The sequence below is a fragment of the Helianthus annuus genome, chromosome 2, assembly GCF_002127325.2.
Source record: "Helianthus annuus cultivar XRQ/B chromosome 2, HanXRQr2.0-SUNRISE, whole genome shotgun sequence".
Lineage (NCBI taxonomy): Eukaryota > Viridiplantae > Streptophyta > Magnoliopsida > Asterales > Asteraceae > Helianthus > Helianthus annuus.
This window is the reverse complement of record NC_035434.2, coordinates 22,081,494-22,102,297: the sequence shown is the minus strand read 5'-3', so window position 1 is coordinate 22,102,297 and position 20,804 is coordinate 22,081,494. Positions and strand designations below refer to the sequence as shown.

The 20,804-nt window shown below is 38.9% G+C and overlaps 1 protein-coding gene and 1 long non-coding RNA gene across 2 annotated transcripts; one reads left to right on the top strand and one right to left on the bottom strand.

Moving 5' to 3' along the window:
* Positions 1 to 1,045: 1,045 nt before the first annotated feature.
* On the bottom strand, positions 1,046 to 2,516 carry LOC110887710 (serine/threonine-protein kinase ATM-like). Its single transcript, XM_022135284.2, has 3 exons — positions 2,458 to 2,516; positions 2,247 to 2,382; positions 1,046 to 1,375 (listed from the first exon to the last, which is right to left on the bottom strand). The coding sequence occupies exons 1-3, from the start codon at positions 2,514 to 2,516 to the stop codon at positions 1,046 to 1,048; spliced, it is 525 nt and encodes a 174-aa protein (XP_021990976.1).
* Positions 2,517 to 3,331: 815 nt separating this feature from the next.
* LOC110912565 lies at positions 3,332 to 6,430 on the top strand. The gene is made up of 5 exons (XR_002578007.2): positions 3,332 to 3,718; positions 3,998 to 4,197; positions 4,289 to 4,698; positions 5,383 to 5,482; positions 6,020 to 6,430. It is a non-coding gene; the product is annotated as an uncharacterized LOC110912565 (long non-coding RNA).
* The last annotated feature ends 14,374 nt before the right edge of the window (positions 6,431 to 20,804 follow it).

Here is a 20,804-nt window from a genome sequence, read left to right as displayed (position 1 = left end):
AGCCGTAGGCTGGAGAAGCCTCCGGCTCAACGATTAACGTCTTGCTGACAACAAAACCCTAACCCTAGTGGTTTGAACTCTTCTTATTCCAGCGATGGTGGCTGGTAGTTTTCTAGGGTTTCGATCCGGTGGTGGGCGATGGTGGTTAGAGGTGGTGGAGTGTTTCTGGTGGGCGATGGCTATTAGAGGTGGTGGTGGATGTTATCCGGTTGATGGTGGGTGTTTGATTAAGTTATGTGTGTGTGTGTGATGATAGAGTTTAGAGAGAGAGAGAGAGAGGAGAGAGAGACTGAGTTTCAGTTTTTATAATTTAGTTTTATTATAATTGATAATCAGTTATAATAAAACGTAAATTACTAAAATACCCCTGAGGAAAAGGACAAAACTTGAGGGTTTAATTAGGGGAATCTGGTCTGTTTTCATTTTTGGACCAAAATGGCAACAAAATTGAAACCACATGAGCCAATTGCAAAAAGTTTGAGATTTGGACTAAAGTGGCAAAATTGACCAAACTACAGGGACCAAAATGACAGTTTACTCTTATTAGTTAAAGATTTATTGGGAAAATGTCGTACTAAAACTCGTAGACCAATAGGAATTCAGAAGAAAAGTAAAAAAACAAAAGAAGAAAGGAAAATGAAAACCCTGTAGAACTGATCTGACCTGTGAAAAGCGTTCCTATAATTGTTATTTAGATAGTATCCAAGGTTCTGTTATGTTTTAGCGTTTCGTATTTCAGTTTGAATAGGTATGTTTGTTTTTTACCTAAAAAGGGTCACTTTTTCATTTTGTATTTCTAGAATTTTGAAGTTGATGTAGTTTGGGTGCAAACAAGTCGATCCGCTTATGAGCTACTCGAGACGCTCATTAAAAAACTATAACCGAGCAGGGCTTAAACAAGCTCAAGCCTGAGATAGAGCTTTTATCGAGGCTCATTTTATAAATGAGTTCAAGCCCGAGCTTCACATATCAAGCTCAAACCGGTTTGTGAACCTAAACGGTACATTCGTACATCATATTTGATATAAAAAAATTACTTTTCTATCTAAAGTGGCATATGTGGCAAAACATCAGGGGCCATTTTGGCCATGTACTCTTTAAGATTTATTGGGAAAATGGTTAGTAAGGCATCTTTATTTGTTCGCATAACGGATAGATTTTCTTCACAACATCTTCTGAAAACTCCTTCCACACCTGTTACCCCCATACCATTGATAATGTCTCTTGTCAGCCTGAATGGGACCCGCTCAGGTGTTTTGAGCATCAAGCCTTGCTCAAAGGCGACGCCGAGATCGATGTGGACTACTTCCGCCGTTGCTTGGTCGATTAAAATATTCATGGAATGTCGATCTCCAAGTCCCACAATGTAACCCATCTACATTTCAAGACAAACTTATATTTGATTTGGTTTACGATTTTATCTCTAACGGGTCAAATAAGTAATACTAAAAAACTAGCTTAAAAGAGAAACAGGTCAAAAGTCGTCCAATGTGTTTATTTAACGCACATAACTTGATAGATCGTTTTATTTGAAAAATTAGATCACTGAAATAATAGGTCTTACTTGACAGATAGGTAAGGGTGAGCAAAACAAAAAAACAAACCGAAATTTATAGTTCGTTTACGGTTTTGCATTTTATGAAAACCAAAAAACAAAACCGAACCGAACCTAATAACCTAAAAAACATTTTTTTAATGTTTGTTATACATTGATTTAGGATTTATTTTTTTATTCTTGAATGTTAAGTATTTCTAATAAAAACATCAGCATGTTTATTAAAATAACATAATTTAACATACAAAATAAATAACTTTCAAAATATTACAAAACAAAAGGTCTTAATAAAAACTTTGGAGAATAATAAAAACATATTAGAAGGTTAGGTTTATGTGAACAATAATAATTTTAAAGGTTAAATATAATAACCATCAAAAAAAGATTCTTAAACCTTGGATTATACGTTTTATTTTTGAATCTTATGTAAATTTGTTACGGATCCGTTGCTAAAACCAAAAAAAAACGAAACTGAAACCGAACGGCTTTCAAGAACTGAAAACCGACTAGCATAAAAAGACCATTTTTACACGACCCTGTTCTGACCAATTACCCAATCCGCCCATGTCCTCATTATGGTTCTTATGAAGCCACAAAATGAGAAAAATATGAAATAAACTTAGGGGTTACAAATAAGTAAAACTTGAAAGAACAAAATGAATGAGACTGCTTAGATAAGAAAACAAACTACCATTGAGCTAGCTGCAACACTTCTTGTATACGCAAGTCGTTTTTCAAACCAATCAGCTAGAATGTAGGGAGGATGATCGGCCTTGATATAGCTAACCGGCGCTGCAATTTGAGCGTCCATGTTGTTGAGTACATCTCTAAACATGAAAACAACAAAAGTTTAACCGTCATAGAACACGTTCTAGGGTTTCGCAAAGGGGGAATAACAATACCTGAAGGGTTTCGATTGCTGAAGGTAGTTGTGGAATTGGTGATGTTCAGGCATAGCCATGCCTAGATGAGTGCGAAACCAGAAGCGAAGAGAGAAGGTTGAAGGGATTATGCAGGCTTCTGTAATTTCACAACAGAGCAGCCGGCTGGAGGACGGATATCCACGTCTTCGTACCCACACACGACACCACTACCATCATCATCACCGGCAAAGTGGAGGCCGGCCGGAGCTCTTCCATCACTCCCTCGCTCTCTAGAGATTTCCCACTCTCTCTCTCTCTCTCTTCCGTATCCCTTTCTCGATCTACTTTCTAGATATCAACAGACTAACGACGTTAACGTTAACTCACTATTCATCGGTTATGTTATCAACTTGAAGTGAAGATTGAAAAACAAAGTAAGAGCACATTTTTAGGGACCTACGAGTCAACTTTTTTATTATATTTTTAGTATTATAATTCATCAAATTAACATCATGCCTTTAAACAATGCATGTGGACTTGAAGTGAAGATTGAAAAACAAAGTAAGAGCACGTTTTTTAGGGACCCACGAGTCAACTTTTTTATTATATTTTTAGTATCGGAAGAGCATTGTAGGTTTAGAAGTCTAAACCCCTATTTTCTCAAACCCCTGTTTCTAATCCTTGAAAAACTATGTCCCACATGCACGCATAAATTATGCACCCCATCTTTCACATTATTACAGTTCATACCCTCATCCTATTATTACATTATAATTATCTATCTATATATCTATATACTATATATAAGCATCTCCTATGTACTAAATAGTAATTTCCAACATAAATTTTAAGATGGCAGTTCAAAAGGCAAGAACAAATCTCCATTTTTAACACTTTTCCTTCCCATCCTACCCCTCTCTCCCTCAACCTATACCTAATCTTACACCACTATAGTCCTATTAACAAGGTCATCGATACCTACAATTGAATGCGACATTCAATGCTTCACCACGTTGGCAACTGAATACGAGATTGAAGTGGGCAAGGAAGGGTCTCACCTTCAATTCATCCTCTCAATTCCCCGTCTGTTACCATCACCCCCTGTTAAGAAGTGGCTAGTGGGCAATGGAAGATCAGGCACACACGTTTGCTAGCATATAACATCTGGATCATACTGCATCTTCGTGAGTGGTGGATGATGACGAAAGAGATGGTTTCTTATCAGAAGAAGCTAATTTCCTTTAATTTGAAGAACCACATCAGAGTAGGGAACGATTAGGGTTCCCTTGATTCTAGCCAGGTAAAACATTTATAATTTGGTAATTTATTGGAAGGTAAGTTTGATTTTTGTTTATGTTTACAGTTTAATCAAAGGAAAAAATGGAGAAAAATTAGTTTTAGGGTTTTGAATTTTTAGATCATGAAAGTCACGTTTCTCTATCACGTTTTTCATAGGTAAGGCTATACAAAGCATGATTATACAACGCAAATGCACATCCATGAATTTTTACAAAACTGAATTCATCATGATGCTTGTTGAATGCCATTATTATAGAAGTGATGAATCTGTTTATCTCAGCTAATAAAGCAAGACAGAGGTTATTGAAGTTATCCGAAACAACAGAGAAGCTTAAAAGGCGAGCAGCCGTCAGTGTTCAAGCCGGGAAAGAGAACGAGGCTCGAGATCTGTTATTTCAAAAGAAGAAGGTTATGCAAGCTTTAGATAATACAAAGAGTCGAATCGAGTTGCTTGATGAGCTTGCAGCAAAGCTTATTGAGGTTTGTTTGTTCATCTATTAAGCTTATAATGTCACCAATATTATGTAGCTATTATAAATGCATATTCACTTGATGTTACCTTTGGTGGTAGGCAATATCTCTTAAAGAAAGACAACTTGTTACCACAGTTTCTTCAAATCTTGAAATCGAAAAACAAGATGATGAATCTCCGGTTAGGGTTATGTCTCCATCTCCTGAAATTCAGAAAAAGATTCTCTGAGTATGAATGATAATCAGGAACCGCAAGAAATAACCAATGAGTTGTCCACAGAACACGAAACAGACGATCTTGAAGGATTTTTGGAAGGCCATGGCATTGACAACAACGATGAGTAGTTTGACTGGCTTGATGTCTTTTGTTGACCTTTTAGACCGTGTTGATGAACAGTTAAACAAAGTTGAAACTGAGGTCTTCACGGTTATGAAGTGAAGACAGACTAATAAATCCCAAGGTGCAACAATTGATGGAAATTCTTGATGCTGTCAGCGCATTAGAAAAAGGTATCGTAATAATATTGTTTATGTAATCGTAATTTAGATTGTATTTCGTTGCTGATGGGTTGAATGGGTAATATAAGAAAAATAGTTATAAAGGAAGGGTGAGCATAAAACCGATGGTAGTCGAGATCATGAATGCATTTATTTGCATAACCATTCCACTATGCCTCTTTGTTGTAGGCAAGATTTACCCTCAACCACTTGTTTGAGGAGCACCATAAATGCATCTGATACCGTGAAGCCAATGACTTGACTTACACTACACAGTTGCTACTTTGTGTAAAAAAGTGCATGTACCAAATATTGCTAAAAATATAAATGTGCCTAAAGAATGTTGCTGTTGTGAGCATCTAACTTTTTTCTGTATCAAAACCTGAAAGTTGAAAAGAAGATGGTCTTTGGAATCAATCACAAATCTTTATGATTAGGGTGGTTAACTGGTTATATTCTGCTATAATGATTCTCCATCTATTTAATGGGCGTGGAGACAGCTACTGATCCTACACCAAATGAAAACAAGAAAAAGAAATGTGTAGGTAACAAAACAAAAACGTCGGTTGCAAAAAAAAAAAAACCAATATTAGATAAAGGGTAGTTAGGCATCAAGGATTTCACAAAAAAAAAAAAAAAAAAAAAAGAGAAGACTGAATTAGTTTTCGTCATGCGTTCTGTCGTCAATGGTGTCAGGTTGGCGGATTACAAGGTTGATGAGTTGCGGATTGGCGGTTGAAATGTGCAACCCGAACTCAACCCATATTATTATTCATGCTTCAAGAAAATCTTACAGGTATGAGTTTTTGATTCCGTAAGCGTATTCGACATTTCTGTTGGTCCCTTTGGAAGTTAGTAACATGTTCCCAGGAGAAGAGATGTGAATAATTTGATTGATTTCCGTATGCAAATGCAAAACTATAGCTTACATACAAATTTCGTTGTGTTAGATCATGCTACATCAATCTTTATAGCATCTCGCTTTATGATCTACCTTTCATACATAAGAATCTGGATCTTATTGAACTTTGAGAATATTTCAGTTGGTATCAAGATAATCTGGTATGATTACGCAAAGTAACGGTTTGAACCAACAACAGTTCAAGACACACCCTTTGGTCTAAAAAACGATTTGAATGTTACTCGAGTTGTATAATTTGGAGTTATTGTTAAAAAAAGTTAATATAGTACTTGAATACATTTAGGTATTTTGGGATTTTTTTTACATAAATGCTTTCTTAACTTCCATTTTAGGTTCAGTTCTTTATATAGTTTATTATGCAATTTGTTTAAAATGTGTATATATATTGATTTTCCTTGTGTGCATGAACAGATGTGGATATCAAAGTAAAAGCAATGATAAAACTCATCGAAGAAGACGCCGATTCATTCGCTAGACGCGCAGAAATGTATTACAAAAAACGACCCGACCTTATGAAACTGGTCGAAGAGTTATACAGAGCATATCATGCCTTAGCCGAAAGATACGATCACGCAACCGGGCCCCCCGCCAGGCCCACAAAACAATGACCGAAGCATTCCCGAATCAAGTCCCTGCAGGATGCGACGACTCAACGACTAATTCTCCGTACGTTACTGATCCTCAGACCCCAGATTCGAGAACCACCCGAAACCCGTGTTTTGACCCGGATGTGTTACAGAAATACTTAATCCACAAGACCATAAAACCATCTAATCTTTCTGTTTTCTTAGAATATGCAAAGTTATATAACTTTTTTGTTGATGACTTAGGTTTGTAGATTTGTAATTTTAGAGTATTAATAAGCAAAAACGAATAAAAATAAAATTTCTATTGGGTCAAACGGGTCTCGTTTGGGTTAAAAATATCAAAAACTTTGACTTGATTACCACCGAAGGCATATACCCCCTACAAAAATCATGATCTCGCCGCAACGCACGGGTTACCTACTAGTGTGTTATTTAAAAATACACCGAACAGTACTTTTAATATTTTAATAATAAATATAGTTTTTCTAATACTTTTATTATTTTAATATTATAATAATAATAATAAATGAATAGTATTTTTAACATTTTAATAATATATATAATTTTTTAATACTTTTATTATTTTAATATCGTAATAATAATTACTATTTTCATTATTATTTTGGGTAAATTACATTTTTCGTCCTTTATGTTTGTATCGAATTGCAATAGATGTCCTTTAACTTCAATAATTAAAGTCACGGTCCTTTTTTTGTAAAACTCGTTCCATTTTACGTCCTTTAGCACTAACTAGGTTATTTTTTTGGTTAAATATGGCATGTGCCTTGCACTTGAGGGCATTTATGTCTTTTTATTCCATTTTAATTAAATTATATATGATAATCTATAAAACTTCTATCTTATCTTTATTCTCTCTCTGAATCTCTATCCGCCCAAAAGTATCATCATCACCATCACCATCACTATCAACATTCATTAGATCGAAACACGTCCACCAACCATCATAATTTTTTGTGTGCTCTTTCCTTCAGGCATAGCCATGCCTAGATGAGTGCGAAACCAGAAGCGAAGAGAGAAGGTTGAAGGGATTACGTAGGTTTCTGTAATTTCACAACAGAGTAGCCGGCTGGAGGACGGATATCCACGTCTTCGTTCCCACACACGAAACCACAACCATCATCATCACCGGCAAAGTGGAGGCCGGCCGGAGCTCTTCCATCACTCCCTCTGTCACACCCCAACCGATGGCGGAAACATCGGGGCGTGGCACTGAGCGAAACAGATTGTCCAGAAGTTTCCATAACAATTATTATTACCAATTAATTTAAAGTAACATGTCCCATACCATGTCTCAAAAGGCAAACAAATTATTACAGACAAAACTAGGCAAATTGTTCTGTTTCGACAACTCAGGTTTCATTAGTACAGAAAACTAGGCAATAAGTTCGACATCAATCAGCAACCAGAATACCAGTACAAGTACGTTGAAGATGCTGATAACTATGACAGAGTTGAAGTGGAAGATTGTAGTGATGAAGATCAGTCTGAGAGCGTTAACGTTGATACTTCTAGCTTTCCGACGCTTGCAGAATTCTTCAGTCAAGCAAATGAAGATGAGTTAAGAAGGAAAGTTGCAGAAAGTGTAAAGAATAAAAGTTTTCATGAAATGTCGAAAGATGAACAGCGCGAAGAAAGAAAGAAATGGTTCAGAAAAGATACAGAGAGAAAGTACAAAAGACCACTGAAGTATTACAAGAGAGATAGAGAAATTTCTTTGGGAGATATAATCAGTTGGGGGTACTTGCCACAAGTGAATGCTTATGTAATCAGACGAGAGTTTGGCGTTCACTACTTCGAGTACATTCAAGATATAATGTCTCTGCCATGGTGGGATGTAGAAGAACTACCCAAAGTCAGAACATTGTCTTATCCAGTCAGGGAACGCGATATGCCTACATGGGGCTTAATGAAGTTTGAAGCATTCAAAGATTTTAAACCTTGGAAGCCACATTACCCGAAGAAAGTGAAGCGGGTGGATCCAGTTACAGGCATAGAAGAAACAATCTTGCAGATCAAGAAGCCCAGGGTGATAAAGAATATTCCATTGCCGAAAATGGAACAGGATTTTCATAAAGGGTTCTTATGTTGGGTGTATAGCTGCATGTCGACTGAAGCAGTGATTACATACAAATTTGAGAATGAAGTTAGATATATCCATCTGTATGATCCGATGTGGACAGTGAACTGCTCAGCGAAGGATATCGAGTGTTTAGAGTTAAATGCTTGGTTGGTCCCTGTGGTTTGCAAAAATTTCATACTTGGTCCTAGTGGTTTACTAATTACACGCGTGGTCCCAAAGGTTGTCAAAAATGAACTCGGTTGGTCCCCTGACCTAACCTCTGTTAAATTTCTAAGTTAACTATGTGTGAAATGACTATATTACCCCTGAACAATATTGTAATTATTTATTTACCAAAAATGTCGAACTAATAATACATAACTAATACTTATCTTTCATTTTTACCCAAGATTTCTTCTTCCTTTTCGTATGATAAACAAAACAGTGTGTAATCTACAGACCACCATGAAATCTCCTGCACATTTCTTCAAGTTCATCCCACCTGCTCTAAACTCCCATCTGGTAACACTCTCTCTATTAAACTTGTACATTTGTAACTACCTGTAACTCTATGCAATTTACTAATTACTCTGATATATATATGTTTATAATTTATTGATTTTGCATATGTTGTTGCAGTCAATACCTCAAGCATTCTCCTGCCCCTCCAGCTTCCCCTCTTTCGCCAACTAGCAACGGATTCACCCCACCCTCTTCAATTATCAACTTCCATATCGATCGTTGTCACGTGAGAGCGACACGAGTGACGCAGCAGCATCTGATCGATTTTGGATTTGAGTTCGGAGCAGTCTTGTTTGTTGATGCAGGCTTCGTCGGCGGATTTGATGACTTGGTTGGCTAACTGGATCGGTTTTGCCAACTGGTCGGTCATGGTTGGTCACCGGAGTGGGCCAACGGGAGGTGGGTGTTGAGATTCCGGTGACGGAGATTGGTTTTTTAGGGTTTGGTGTTGATCGTGTGGATTGATGAGAGAGAGATCTTGGAGGAATAACAAGGATGACAGCTTGACATGGGTTTAACCAAGTCAAAAGTAAAACTAAACAAAAATTATAAAGAGAGTTAATAAATAATGGATATTTTGGTCATTTAACATGGACTTAACTGAGAAATTTAACTGATGTTAAGGCTGGGGACCAACCGAGTTAATTTTTGACAAGTTTTGGGACCACGCGTGTAATTAGTAAACCACTAGGACCAAGTCTGCAATTTTTGAAAACCACAGGGACCAACCAAGCATTTAACTCGAGTGTTTATTTGTGAACAAGATTGGTTACAAGAAAGAAGATAAAGATCAAGCTTTGCAATTTCAGAAAGTTGCTACTATATGTTTTCAGAAAGGTATAAACTCTGAAAATATGTGGTCGTCAAAGTGGAGAAAGATTGAAAAACAAGAATTTCTAAAAGCTGAAAAGGAAAGAAAGAAACGTGAAGAGAAAGACAAGATTGCTCGAGCTACAGTTGTACAAAGGCTAGCTGAGGAAGAGCAAAGGGCGGTTAAAGAGAATGAAAAGCTCAGAAAGTTGTTACTGTAGAAACCAAAGCAAAGAGAGGAGAAGTTCAAGTCTCTGTGAAAGGAAGTTTTTGAAGACAGGCTGACTGAAGACTGCGACAATATCCAAGGGGGAGTTTGTTGGTGCACAATGTCTATCGCCTACGTCATCAGTCTGAGTCGTGTCAATGTAATGGTGTTAGAAAGTTAAGTGTATATGTAAATGTGCCAGTTCGCACGAAGTGGTGTTTGTAATGACCAGGTCGCACGAACTGGAAGTTGACCGGTTCGTGCGAAGTGGCTAGTTAACCCATGCGAACTGGTGTGCCTATAAATAGGCATGTTGGGTTTTTCATTTGTAACATTCTGGTAAAATCTGTCACGAAGTGCTGCCAGATTCTCTGCATGTAAAAACGTTTATTATCAATGGAAATCCAGTTTAAAGTGTATTTCTCTGCTTCTATTCCTATTCTAACATTGATTCAAGGTTACTAGTCTGTTTCCGCCTTTCTAGTGACCTAGATTTGACTCAGACCGACTCGTTTTGATCGAATCTCGATCCTACAGTTCAAGGAGGAAGAGCCGCCGTCTTCATCACCGGAATAATCCCGTAATCTCACAGGTTAGTTTTTCGGCCGGTAGTGTTCTAAAAATGTAAATATTGTTGGAATTTTGAGACCCCCTTTGAGGGTATTGAGCATATTGGATTCCCAATCCACCAAAGTTTCCCTTGTAAGTAAAAGGTGGCATACCACTTCTCGGGCGACCACCCATCTATCTCATAGACTCTGCTTGCTTGATGCAAGGCAGCCAATGCAACGGTACGGGAAAGACCCACACCCACGTTTTGAGCTCGGGCCAAAAAGAGATCTAGATAATTGATAACAACATTGAAGGTGTGAGGCTTAAACCCATGTTCATCATATGCTTGACGTAATGCCGCAACCGCAAGTTGTCTGATTGTTTGAAGGGTGGGTTCGGTCTTAAGACGTTGAATGTTGGTATTTAACGAGAAACCAAATCCCCTGAGGAAATTATTGAAGTCCCCTTTGTCAAAGCACAAGCTTGTAAAGTTTGATTGTACATTAAAGTCGTTTCACTGAACCATGATAGCCTCTTAGCTGTGCAATCTTGTAACCTAGGACCGGCTCTACTAACGTCATTTGGAGCAATAGCAAGAAGCTCAAATTCACCAATACCAACAAAATAACAATAATGACCTTCTCCAGCCTGTTTGATCACGGCTTCCTCTGCTTGAATTTCTACTCTATGCATGCGATCCAACAAATGATGAAATTGGGAGTCGGAAAGCTCTCTAAAGAGATAATCATCCTTCAAAACTCGTAAAATATGTGCTTCTTCTTCCAATTTTTATGGCCCAAAGATGGTGTCACTGACACTCGCCCAACCTCTAAAGAACTTACAATTTCTTGTTGGGGTTTAGCATACTCGTTGGGTGAGGCGGGTAACAAACATTTGGGCTTTACACATGAATCCCACTTGAGATTAAAATAAGTGGAACAAGTCGCAACAGTCTCTTCCTCGTTGTTGATTCTAGTTTATGTGGTTAATGGAGGGGTAGTTGGTGTATCTTCTGAATGATCTTGTAGATCTACTGAACAAGTTTTCTCTGAATTTTTAGTGCTAATGTTGTTGTTCGTAATAAAATATGGAGTTCGCTTAAATTCGCTTTTAGCTCTATTAGATATAATATATGGAGACTGGTGAATTCGAGCAAAAACCAAACAATAGCAATACAAATAATCATCCACCCCGGGTGAGCTTCCCCGGGGTGGTGACTCCAAATGCACACCCTTCAGATGATATCTACGGTCCTATTTATAGACCCCGAGCCTTGTCCTCTAAGCAAGCAACCACTTTATTGGAAAACCACTAAAGTCGCCACCGAGCTAATACGATATGGTTAGTAAAATATAACAATAATAATCCTAAAGTCGCTAGACCTCACACTTCACAAAGTCGTTGTATGTCTTCACTAAAGTCGTCGTAATTAATAACATCATTTTTTCAATTTGACCCAACAGATGTCAAAAGAGAAGAGTGTAATATGAATGGTTGGTTTTTTCTCGTTAACATTGACAAATGTTGCCTGACCGTGATTGTAGTCGCGTTGCTTGGGAATATAGTGATTGGAACTCTTTTGAGGAAGCATTTGAGAAGAAATGAAGAAGGTAACTTGTTATATAGTGATTAGAACCCTTTTTAAAAGTAGTATGTAGAAAAGTGGGGTAGATATCGTGTTTCTCAGCTCCCTATCATGCCTTTTTTATTTCTATTTTGATTATAACAAATAGTCTGATAGTGACTTGACCTTACTCCATGGTAGCACACTTTTTATGCGCTCTTATGTAAAAGGCATTCATAGTTGTGGGTCTTGGTTTGTTATCTTTGGTGTTTTAACTTTATATAATATATATATAATATGTTTTATTATTTTAAATAATATGAAACTTGAAAACTAGTTTAGTATAAAAACTAAAGTTAATATAAGTATATAAAAATGATGAGGTAAAAATGTAAGAACATCTTTAAAAGATTTAGGATCGAAGAAAAAATGGATTAAAATTTAACATAATGGTTGGTTATGCACGTTTTAAGTGTTTTATGCTTTACCATTAATATGCTCTTAAAACTTACTGGAAAAATTGTGCTTTATCTTGATCACTGCATCATGCGTGCAGTAAGGGGAGGTCGTAGATGTAAGGGTGGTTGGAAAAATACGTAGCATGCTGGATGATGGTGGGTACAATGACACTCCGGTAAGTTATCGGGGACTTAGTTTTTTGCTAGTTTTTAAAGAGAAGAGAATCGCCATAGAGTTCATACAAAAACAAGAAGAGGTCTGGGGTGGAGTCTTTGCGTCGACGTTTCTATGGGAAGGAGAACAAGTGGTAGTCGATTGGTTGGCTTGGATTAAAATCATGGGAGTTCTGATTCAGCTTCGGGATAACGATCTTTTCAACAAAATTGCAGAGTAGTTTGGTAAGTTGGTTCGGGGGCAGAGTTTTCGTGGGAGAACCCGGATAACTCGGGTGCTATTTGCGGGGTATTTTTCAGCGTCCGGTCTGAGGATAAACGAGGAGGTGGAGATTTGTTGGGAGGGGAAGTCATATTTGGCGTGGGTCATGGAAATCGATCAAGTCGATTATAATTTAAACTTCCAAGAGCTTTCAATCTTAAACCGAAATTCCCCAACAGGTTCAGAGGAATCGGTGTTCAATGATACAGAGGTAATGGAAGAGAGGGAGATTAGGGAAGAAGAACCCCTGGTCACGGCGGTCGAAGCATGCTCTGATGCGGCGACAGTTCATTATCAACTGGAAATTGAAGAGACCATGCACAAGCATGGGATGCATCGGGGAAAATAAGTTGTTGCGTAGGGATGCGGGCAAAACAGATCGCGTCGAACTTCCTCCAAGAAAACCAAATGATGCCTGTAGGGAGATGTTTAAGTCTAGGGTAACACATTTAATGTCTATGGGTTTTGGGCCTACTTTCAAATCTCATAAAAGGGCCCGTCAAAACAGAAGTTCAAGTCCAAAATACCAGGAGATATTTTGGGCTAATTCTATTAATAACTGCAATGCTGAGCCCAGTTTCCATTCCCTAAATCTAAATGTCCCAACGCCTATTTCAGGGGGTGACGTGAAGTCGTAGTCACACGCAAATTTAACCCAAATAACAACTATAGATAGTGGTAAATGGGTATCGAACTCAGGGAGTATGTGGAAAATGTGTTGATTTTATAGCGTTGCACTTAAACTAAAATTAACCTAATTTGTAGAAAGTAAAAAAATCAATAATTTGGATTGTTTGGTTTTAAAACTAAATTAACTAAATAACTCAAATCAAAGGTTGGTTGTAAAGCAGATTAGGAGAAAGCGACCATCCTAAACTTCCGGTTTGCTTTTGACAATTGTGTTTAAATTCACTAGAAAGAATCACATAGACATGATTCATGTATGATTGTTTGTTCGTGATAAAAGGGAACTAAGTACTCTGATTATGAAAACGCGAGGTTGTTACCCGATAACCAATTGACTAATATCCAACCCTAATCCCTCCCGTGATATCTCGATTGTCAGCGACACCAAGAACGTACGGTTTAGAATATGATCATAACATCAATCAACAATTTACAAACAAACATTCACACACCATAATAAACAAACGCATTGCAAGTCTATTATTCTAGAAATACGAATCCAAACACAAAAGTCATAGACAAACCTTCAATTTAGGATGATCACCATAAGTTTAGCTACACATAGCTTGGTGAATCATCATAACAACAAGTTTAGTGTTCATACCAATCAAAAACATAAACCGAATGTTAGAAATTGTTTGGAACCAAGTACAATCAGCCAAAATCGCCCCTAAGATGCCAGAGAAACGTCCAATGATGAGATAATGTGAAAAGACACCCAAAAACTGATTAAATGAGGCAGTTACGGATTTCCTCGCAGCCTCCACCACAACTTACGGTGGCCACCGTAAGTTACGGTGGACTTCATATTGTTACGGTAGAAAGAGACTGAGTTACGGCAGGCATGCATAATTTTCAGGGCCACCGTAAATTACGGTGGCCACCGTAATTTACAGTGGAGCCCTGACTTGTGTGTTTTGTTTCTTCATTCCTCCCACTCACGACCCGTTCATCTCTAAACCTTCCAAAGCTGCGTTTTATCCCTTTTAAGCTCCCGAACCGCACCTGAAACATAAGCAACCGTAGTCATCTAATTCAAGATAATTACGCGATTAAGTGAAGGATTAATTCGTCTTTTAACATGATTAAGGGTTGTGTAACGGACCACCCGTCACATCCCTACACTTAACCGTTGCTTGTCCCAAGCAACTCATCAAACCGTTTTCAAAACAAGTGATCAATGTAAACCAAGCATAAACATGTAGTCCTCTTACTAACCCCTTTTTAACACCCAAAATAATGCACCCCTCACTATGTCTCTCCTCTCGGTAACAAGTAAGCACTAGCAATATGAGCTAGACACACAAAGGCTAACGGGCGGTTGCACAACTATAGGCTTGTACCTAAATCAATCCTTCTCCTTAAGCGTGTCAAACATGAATGCAAATCAAAGGGACTTTTAAGGTTGTAACGTGGCTAGGTGTACGGGTAGGAAATGGAATATATATGAAGTAGCAAAAATTTAACCCGGTCTTTTATTACACAAAGAAACAAACAAACAACTACCAAACTAACTACTATATACAAGATAACTCAACATCATTTTTTTTCTTTTTCATTGCTTTTTCTATTTTTTTTATTTTCTTTCTTTTTTTCTTTTTTTCTGATTGATTTTTTTCAACAAGCTATCAACAAACTATATAACATTAAATAAAATTACATACTACTAAATAACCACTAACACTATAAGACCAGGTCAAATTGGGTAAATTTTTAGGTAACTAGCTAGGGGTAACAAACGATAGGCTTTTAGGCACAAAATTGGGCAACTAAATGTCCAAACCCCCGCCCCTCTCACTACCATGCTCATATATATATTTATGAGGTCCAACCCCCCAAATCCCACACTCACACACACTAAAGATGAGGCTACCTAAATGCCCTCATCCTTTTCACATTCACGCCCAACTAAGGACTCAAACCGTATCAAGGCACAAGTTCTAATGCACCCCCACCCGTTGTCACTCTCATCAAAGACAAGCATTATTTATGTACAAGTGTGGCTTCAACTCTCACCAAGAATGAAAGGGGTATCAAGGGTTGCCGGTGCATCAATTGGGGTTAATCTAGGGTGTTCAAATTCTCACATTGTTTTGCTTGATTTAAAATTTTTTTCAAAAGCTTCAAAAATTTCCCCCCATCCCCACACTTGGGATACATTGACCCCAATGTATGGTTTTAGGAGGATTTGATCACTAAACATCTTTCACATCACCCAAAAGCTCAACACTCAAACCACAAATTTCTTTTTTTTTTTTGGATTTTTTCAGTTTTTATATACTTTTTTTATTTTTTCTTTTAACAACATCACACCACCAACTCACACCAACCCAAACGTAACATAACAACTAACACCACCCAACCACCCGACCACAAACAAAACCAGCTAACAAATATTCACAAAATATACAAGGAAGGAACACGACCTGACTAGTAATAGCGAGGCTGCGGAGGCCCAAAAATGGAAGACATCATGTCATTCCATTCTCCAAATGCAAATGTACTGCTACTACTACCACCTTGTTGCTGAGCTCCTTCTTGTTGGCGCGGATCGATCCATTGTGAATGATGGAGCGGCGGGGTCGGATACGATATACTACCATCATAGGGTAGTAGAGACGCATAATCCACATGTTGTGGATCCACAACCACCGGCCGCCCGGCGTGCCAATCTGCATGCAATCTTCTTGCTTGATCATCATGGTATCGGTTGTTCATCTCGAGCTCGTGGGAGTAAGCGTGTGTACGATTCCACGCCTCTTGACGATCAAAGTTGTGCTTCAAAGACCGCTCCATGCTTGCACTCATCATTGTTCGTTGATCAAATAACGTGCGCTCCGACCCCGACCATGATTCAAAAATAGGTGCCGGAGGACGTTGGTTCTCGATAACCTCTTGCATCGTGCCAACATGAGCCTAATTTGGCTCATAGGAACACTCCGTGTAATCATAAAAGACACCACCATAACCTCTACCCGGGCCCCCTTGGCCTACATTCATATTCTCCCCACCATGCGGCTCGTCCGCATAATCTTCATCACCACTCGGGACTTCCGCATCACTTTCGGGTTCGTCCTCTTCACCCGGTAGAAGATCTCTTGCACCCACCTTTAATGCTCTCCATCTCTGCCCCTCCGACTTGAGCTTATGGTACCGTTCCGATTGCGTGTAAGTCCAACCAATCCCCAACTTGTCTAAAGTAAAAGGCTGATGCCTTTTTGTTGCCCCTCTATCCTCTGACGTGATTGCCTTTTGCTGCTTCATCAATCCCGTGATAATTCGGCAATACGGGATAATATCTCTTCCCAACTTGTTTCGGCAAATCCAGAGGTGGTTCATGATCAGATATCAGATTGGAAAACGCGGAGACCCAGTGAGTAGCGAATAGAGGACGGGTACTTCCGGGTACCTCACTTACTCCTTGTCCCCCCTTCGCGGTATGACATTTAAGAGGCAAATCGCCAACAACAACTTTGCTTCGATTTTCAAATTCTTCCGATACAAGACTCCATGATAAGTACCGGGCAAAAACAACGTCGCTAACATATCATTCCAACGAGGGTGCTTCTCCGGCTTTATCAAAAGGTTATCAAGGTCAGGAATCATGTAGTCACGAGCATGTAAACTGTCATACTTCCCCAATTTCTTTAGCGTGTCAAAATACATCTCCACCGGAATCCCGTGCACTTCACCCGTTAACTTCATTTATGACGGCTTATCATATTTATTACACTTAAGGGTTGCCATCCATTCTTGAATTTCGGTTATGAATAAGTTGTTTTTATCCTTATCATAACAACTAAGTGCCGACTCCCATCCTAAAGCGCGGAATTTGGCAAACACACCAAACGGGCCAAATTCAACTTCTCTCACCTCCCTTTCACAGATGAATGCAGCTGCCTTATTTTTCAATCGGTTCATACTGTCGTGAAAGAGTGTTGGTTGCCAATGCTCTGGTTGGTCATCCAATGGACCCGACTCCCATTTTGGCTTTTTAGCCGGGTCCAACTCCATTTCTTCCTCGCTTTCACTCTCATCAACTCGACCCAAATATTGCCTCTTCTTTGGTTGCACTTCCGGTTGTTTACCCTTTCCTTTCGACGAAGAGGATGAACTAGCTCCCGCTCTCTCTTTTGTTTTGACCATTTTCCTACACACATAGAGCAAACAACACACCAAACACAAAAATTAGTCCTTTCTCCCCAAAAACATCCCCACACTTGCTTGTTACTATGGTTGTAGATGCTAGTGAACCAAATTTTTTTCAAAAATCGGGCATGGTGTCTCTACAATGTAGAGATTCCCAAAAAGTTCACTACTTTACCATCAATCCTACATCTACAAACCATAACCATATTCAAATAACCATTTTCACAACAATTTCTAAGAACAAGCAAGTGGGTATGAACAAGTAACACAAATAACCTTACTTTCACAATGCATCAACAAAACATAGTAAATAAACTTCATACCTTTGTTTGAAGATGAAAGAAACAACAATTGAGGCAAGAACTGCAAACAACCCCAAAATTTTCGGACCTAGGGTTTGTGATTCAGACCCGAAAACTTTGTTTTCTCGCAAATCTCTTGGCAAAATCAGAAACTACGTGAAAAATGAGTCAAGATAGACCTAGATTTCACTTGATTTAGTCAAGAATTGAGCGAGATATGAAGGATTGAAGGTTGAAGAGGATTGGGGATTTTGTAGGGTTAGATGAAAATGATAGATGAGAGTGATGGATAAGAAAAGTGAAGAGAATATGAGTGGTTGGGGTTAATTCTCGAAACTGATTGTTATTATTATTATTTTTTTATATATATGCAGAACCGAATCGACCCATTATCTCGCCAGGTCCACCGTAAATTACGGTGGATGCTGGCCAACAATTCCTACCGTAACTCAGTAGCGAATTACCGTAAGTCCCAAAATTTTTCGTTGGCCACCGTAACTTATGGTGCCACCGTAAATTACGGTGGCACCTGGGCATCTCTGGTTCGCTGAAAATTGTGATTTTAAGTGTCTTTTTTTAGATTTTTTCAGTTTTTTCGATTTTTTTTTTTTTTAAAATTTTTCAAAAACACGTAAAAATCACCCTACCCCCTCGAAAGTCCCGTGTTGTCCTCAACACAATGTTAGAGTAATGCGTGACCCGATTATCCCCACACTTGTTTCAAACACGGATTTCAAGGAAATACGGTAATTGTGCAAACTATACAAAACAAAACAAAATGAAATGCTACTATTTACACTACCAAACCTGGGCCTCTCATGGTTGTTCCTCATCGACCGGGCATAGAATGTAGCCCACTTTGTCAAGCTCCAAGTTGTTTATGTCATTCCCCTCCAAGTACGGCTTCAACCGATGACCGTTCACCATTTGTTGTTTGTTCGTTTGCTCGTCTTGGATATCTACACCACAAAACCTCCCAACTCGCCGAACGACATACGGGCCCATCCATTTACTTTTGAGCTTGCCCGCAAACATCTTGAGTCTTGAGTTATACAACCAAACTTTTTGACCCACTTCAAATGTTTTCTTCCTCAATTTTGCATCATGTACCTTTTTGAGTTTGTCTTTATACGCCGATGCACATTCATACGCCTCGTCTCTAAGCTCTTCGATTTCGCACAATTGTAACTTCCTCATCTTTCCCGCTTCATTGTAGTCCACATTGACCGTAGTGATCGCCCAATATGCCCGACGCGCTAACTCCATTGGCAAATGACAACCCTTCCCATAAACCATCCGATAAGGTGTTGTGCCAATAGGAGTTTTGTAGGCCGTTCGGTATGCCCACAATGCATCATCCAACTTACTCGACCAATCCTTCCTATCCGTTCTTACCGTCTTCATGAGAATTTCCTTGATTTTACGGTTGGACACTTCAACTTGTCCACTCGTTTGCGGATGGTAAGGTGTGGCAATCCGGTGATTCACGCTATACCTCTTCAACAATTTCCCGAAATTAAAGTTCTTGAAGTGCGAACCACCATCACTTATGATAACTCTTAAAATGCCAAAACGGGCGAAGATGTTGGATTGAACAAACTTACAAACAACCGAGTGGTCATTTGTTCTTGTTGCAATAGCTTCAATCCACTTTGAGACATAATCCACCGCTACCAAAATATATAGGAAGCCATTCGAATTCGGGAAGGGGCCCATAAAGTCAATACCCCATACATCAAATATCTCTACTACCAAGATCGGTTGTAATGGCATCTCATCCCTCTTCGAGATGCTTCCCATCTTTTGACAATTTATACAATTTCTTGCAAACTCACACGCGTCTTTGAAAATTGTGGGCCAATAAGACCCACATGAGAGAACCCGATAGCCCGTTTTATGCCCACTAAAATGACCTCCACATGCGGATGAATGAGCATGGGTCAAAATTTCCAACACTTCTGTCTCGGGCACACACCTCCGTATAACTTGATCCGGTCCAATCTTAAAAAGATCCGGTTCATCCCAAATGTATTGCTTTACTTGGACCATAAATTGTTGTTTTCGTTTCTTGGTCCAATGATTTGGGATGGCACCCGTGGCTAAGTAATTTACATAGTGAGCGTACCACGGTGCAACAAAGGTAGACACGGCTAAGAGTTGCTAATCGGGAAACCTCTCATTAATTTCACTTATATCATCGATTCCTTCCACCGGGATCCGGGACAAGTGATCCGCCACTACATTCTCACTTCCCTTTTTGTCTCGGATCTCTAAATCGAACTCTTGTAGCAATAATACCCATCGAATCAAATGAGGCTTCGCATCCTTTTTCTGCATCAAATATCGGACCGCACTATGATCCGAATATACCACAACTTTACTCCCCCAAATATACGAGCGAAACTTATCCAAAGCATACACCACCGCTAATAATTCCTTCTCGGTTGTGGTGTAATTCAGTTGCGCTTCGGATAAAGTCTTGCTCGCATAATAAATTACCACCGGTTTCCTATCAATCCGTTGACCCAAAACTGCACCAATAGTAGTGTCGCTTGCGTCACACATAATCTCAAATGGCTTTGACCAATCCGGCGGTTGCAAAATAGGAGCTTTGACCAAGTGTTCCTTCAGCTTGCATACACTCATTAGTAAAATCAAATGGGACATCTTTTAATAACAAGTTGCATAAAGGTTTTGTAATAACACTAAAACCTTTTATGAAACGCCTATAGAACCCCGCATGCCCCAAAAATGATCTTACACCCTTAACATTTTTCGGAGGTGGCAAAGAAGCTATTACCCGTATTTTTGCTTTGTCCACCTCCATGCCCCTCTCTGATA

Excerpts from the sequence above, each read along its gene's own strand:
- LOC110887710 (XM_022135284.2), bottom strand. The coding sequence starts at position 2,516 with ATGGCTATGCCTGAACATCACCAATTCCACAACTACCTTCAGCAATCG. Across the intron at positions 2,383-2,457 it reads CAGCAATCGAAACCCTTCAG|AGATGTACTCAACAACATGG; the intron begins GTATTGTTATTC and ends TTTCATGTTTAG. Across the intron at positions 1,376-2,246 it reads GTGTTGCAGCTAGCTCAATG|ATGGGTTACATTGTGGGACT; the intron begins GTAGTTTGTTTT and ends CTTGAAATGTAG.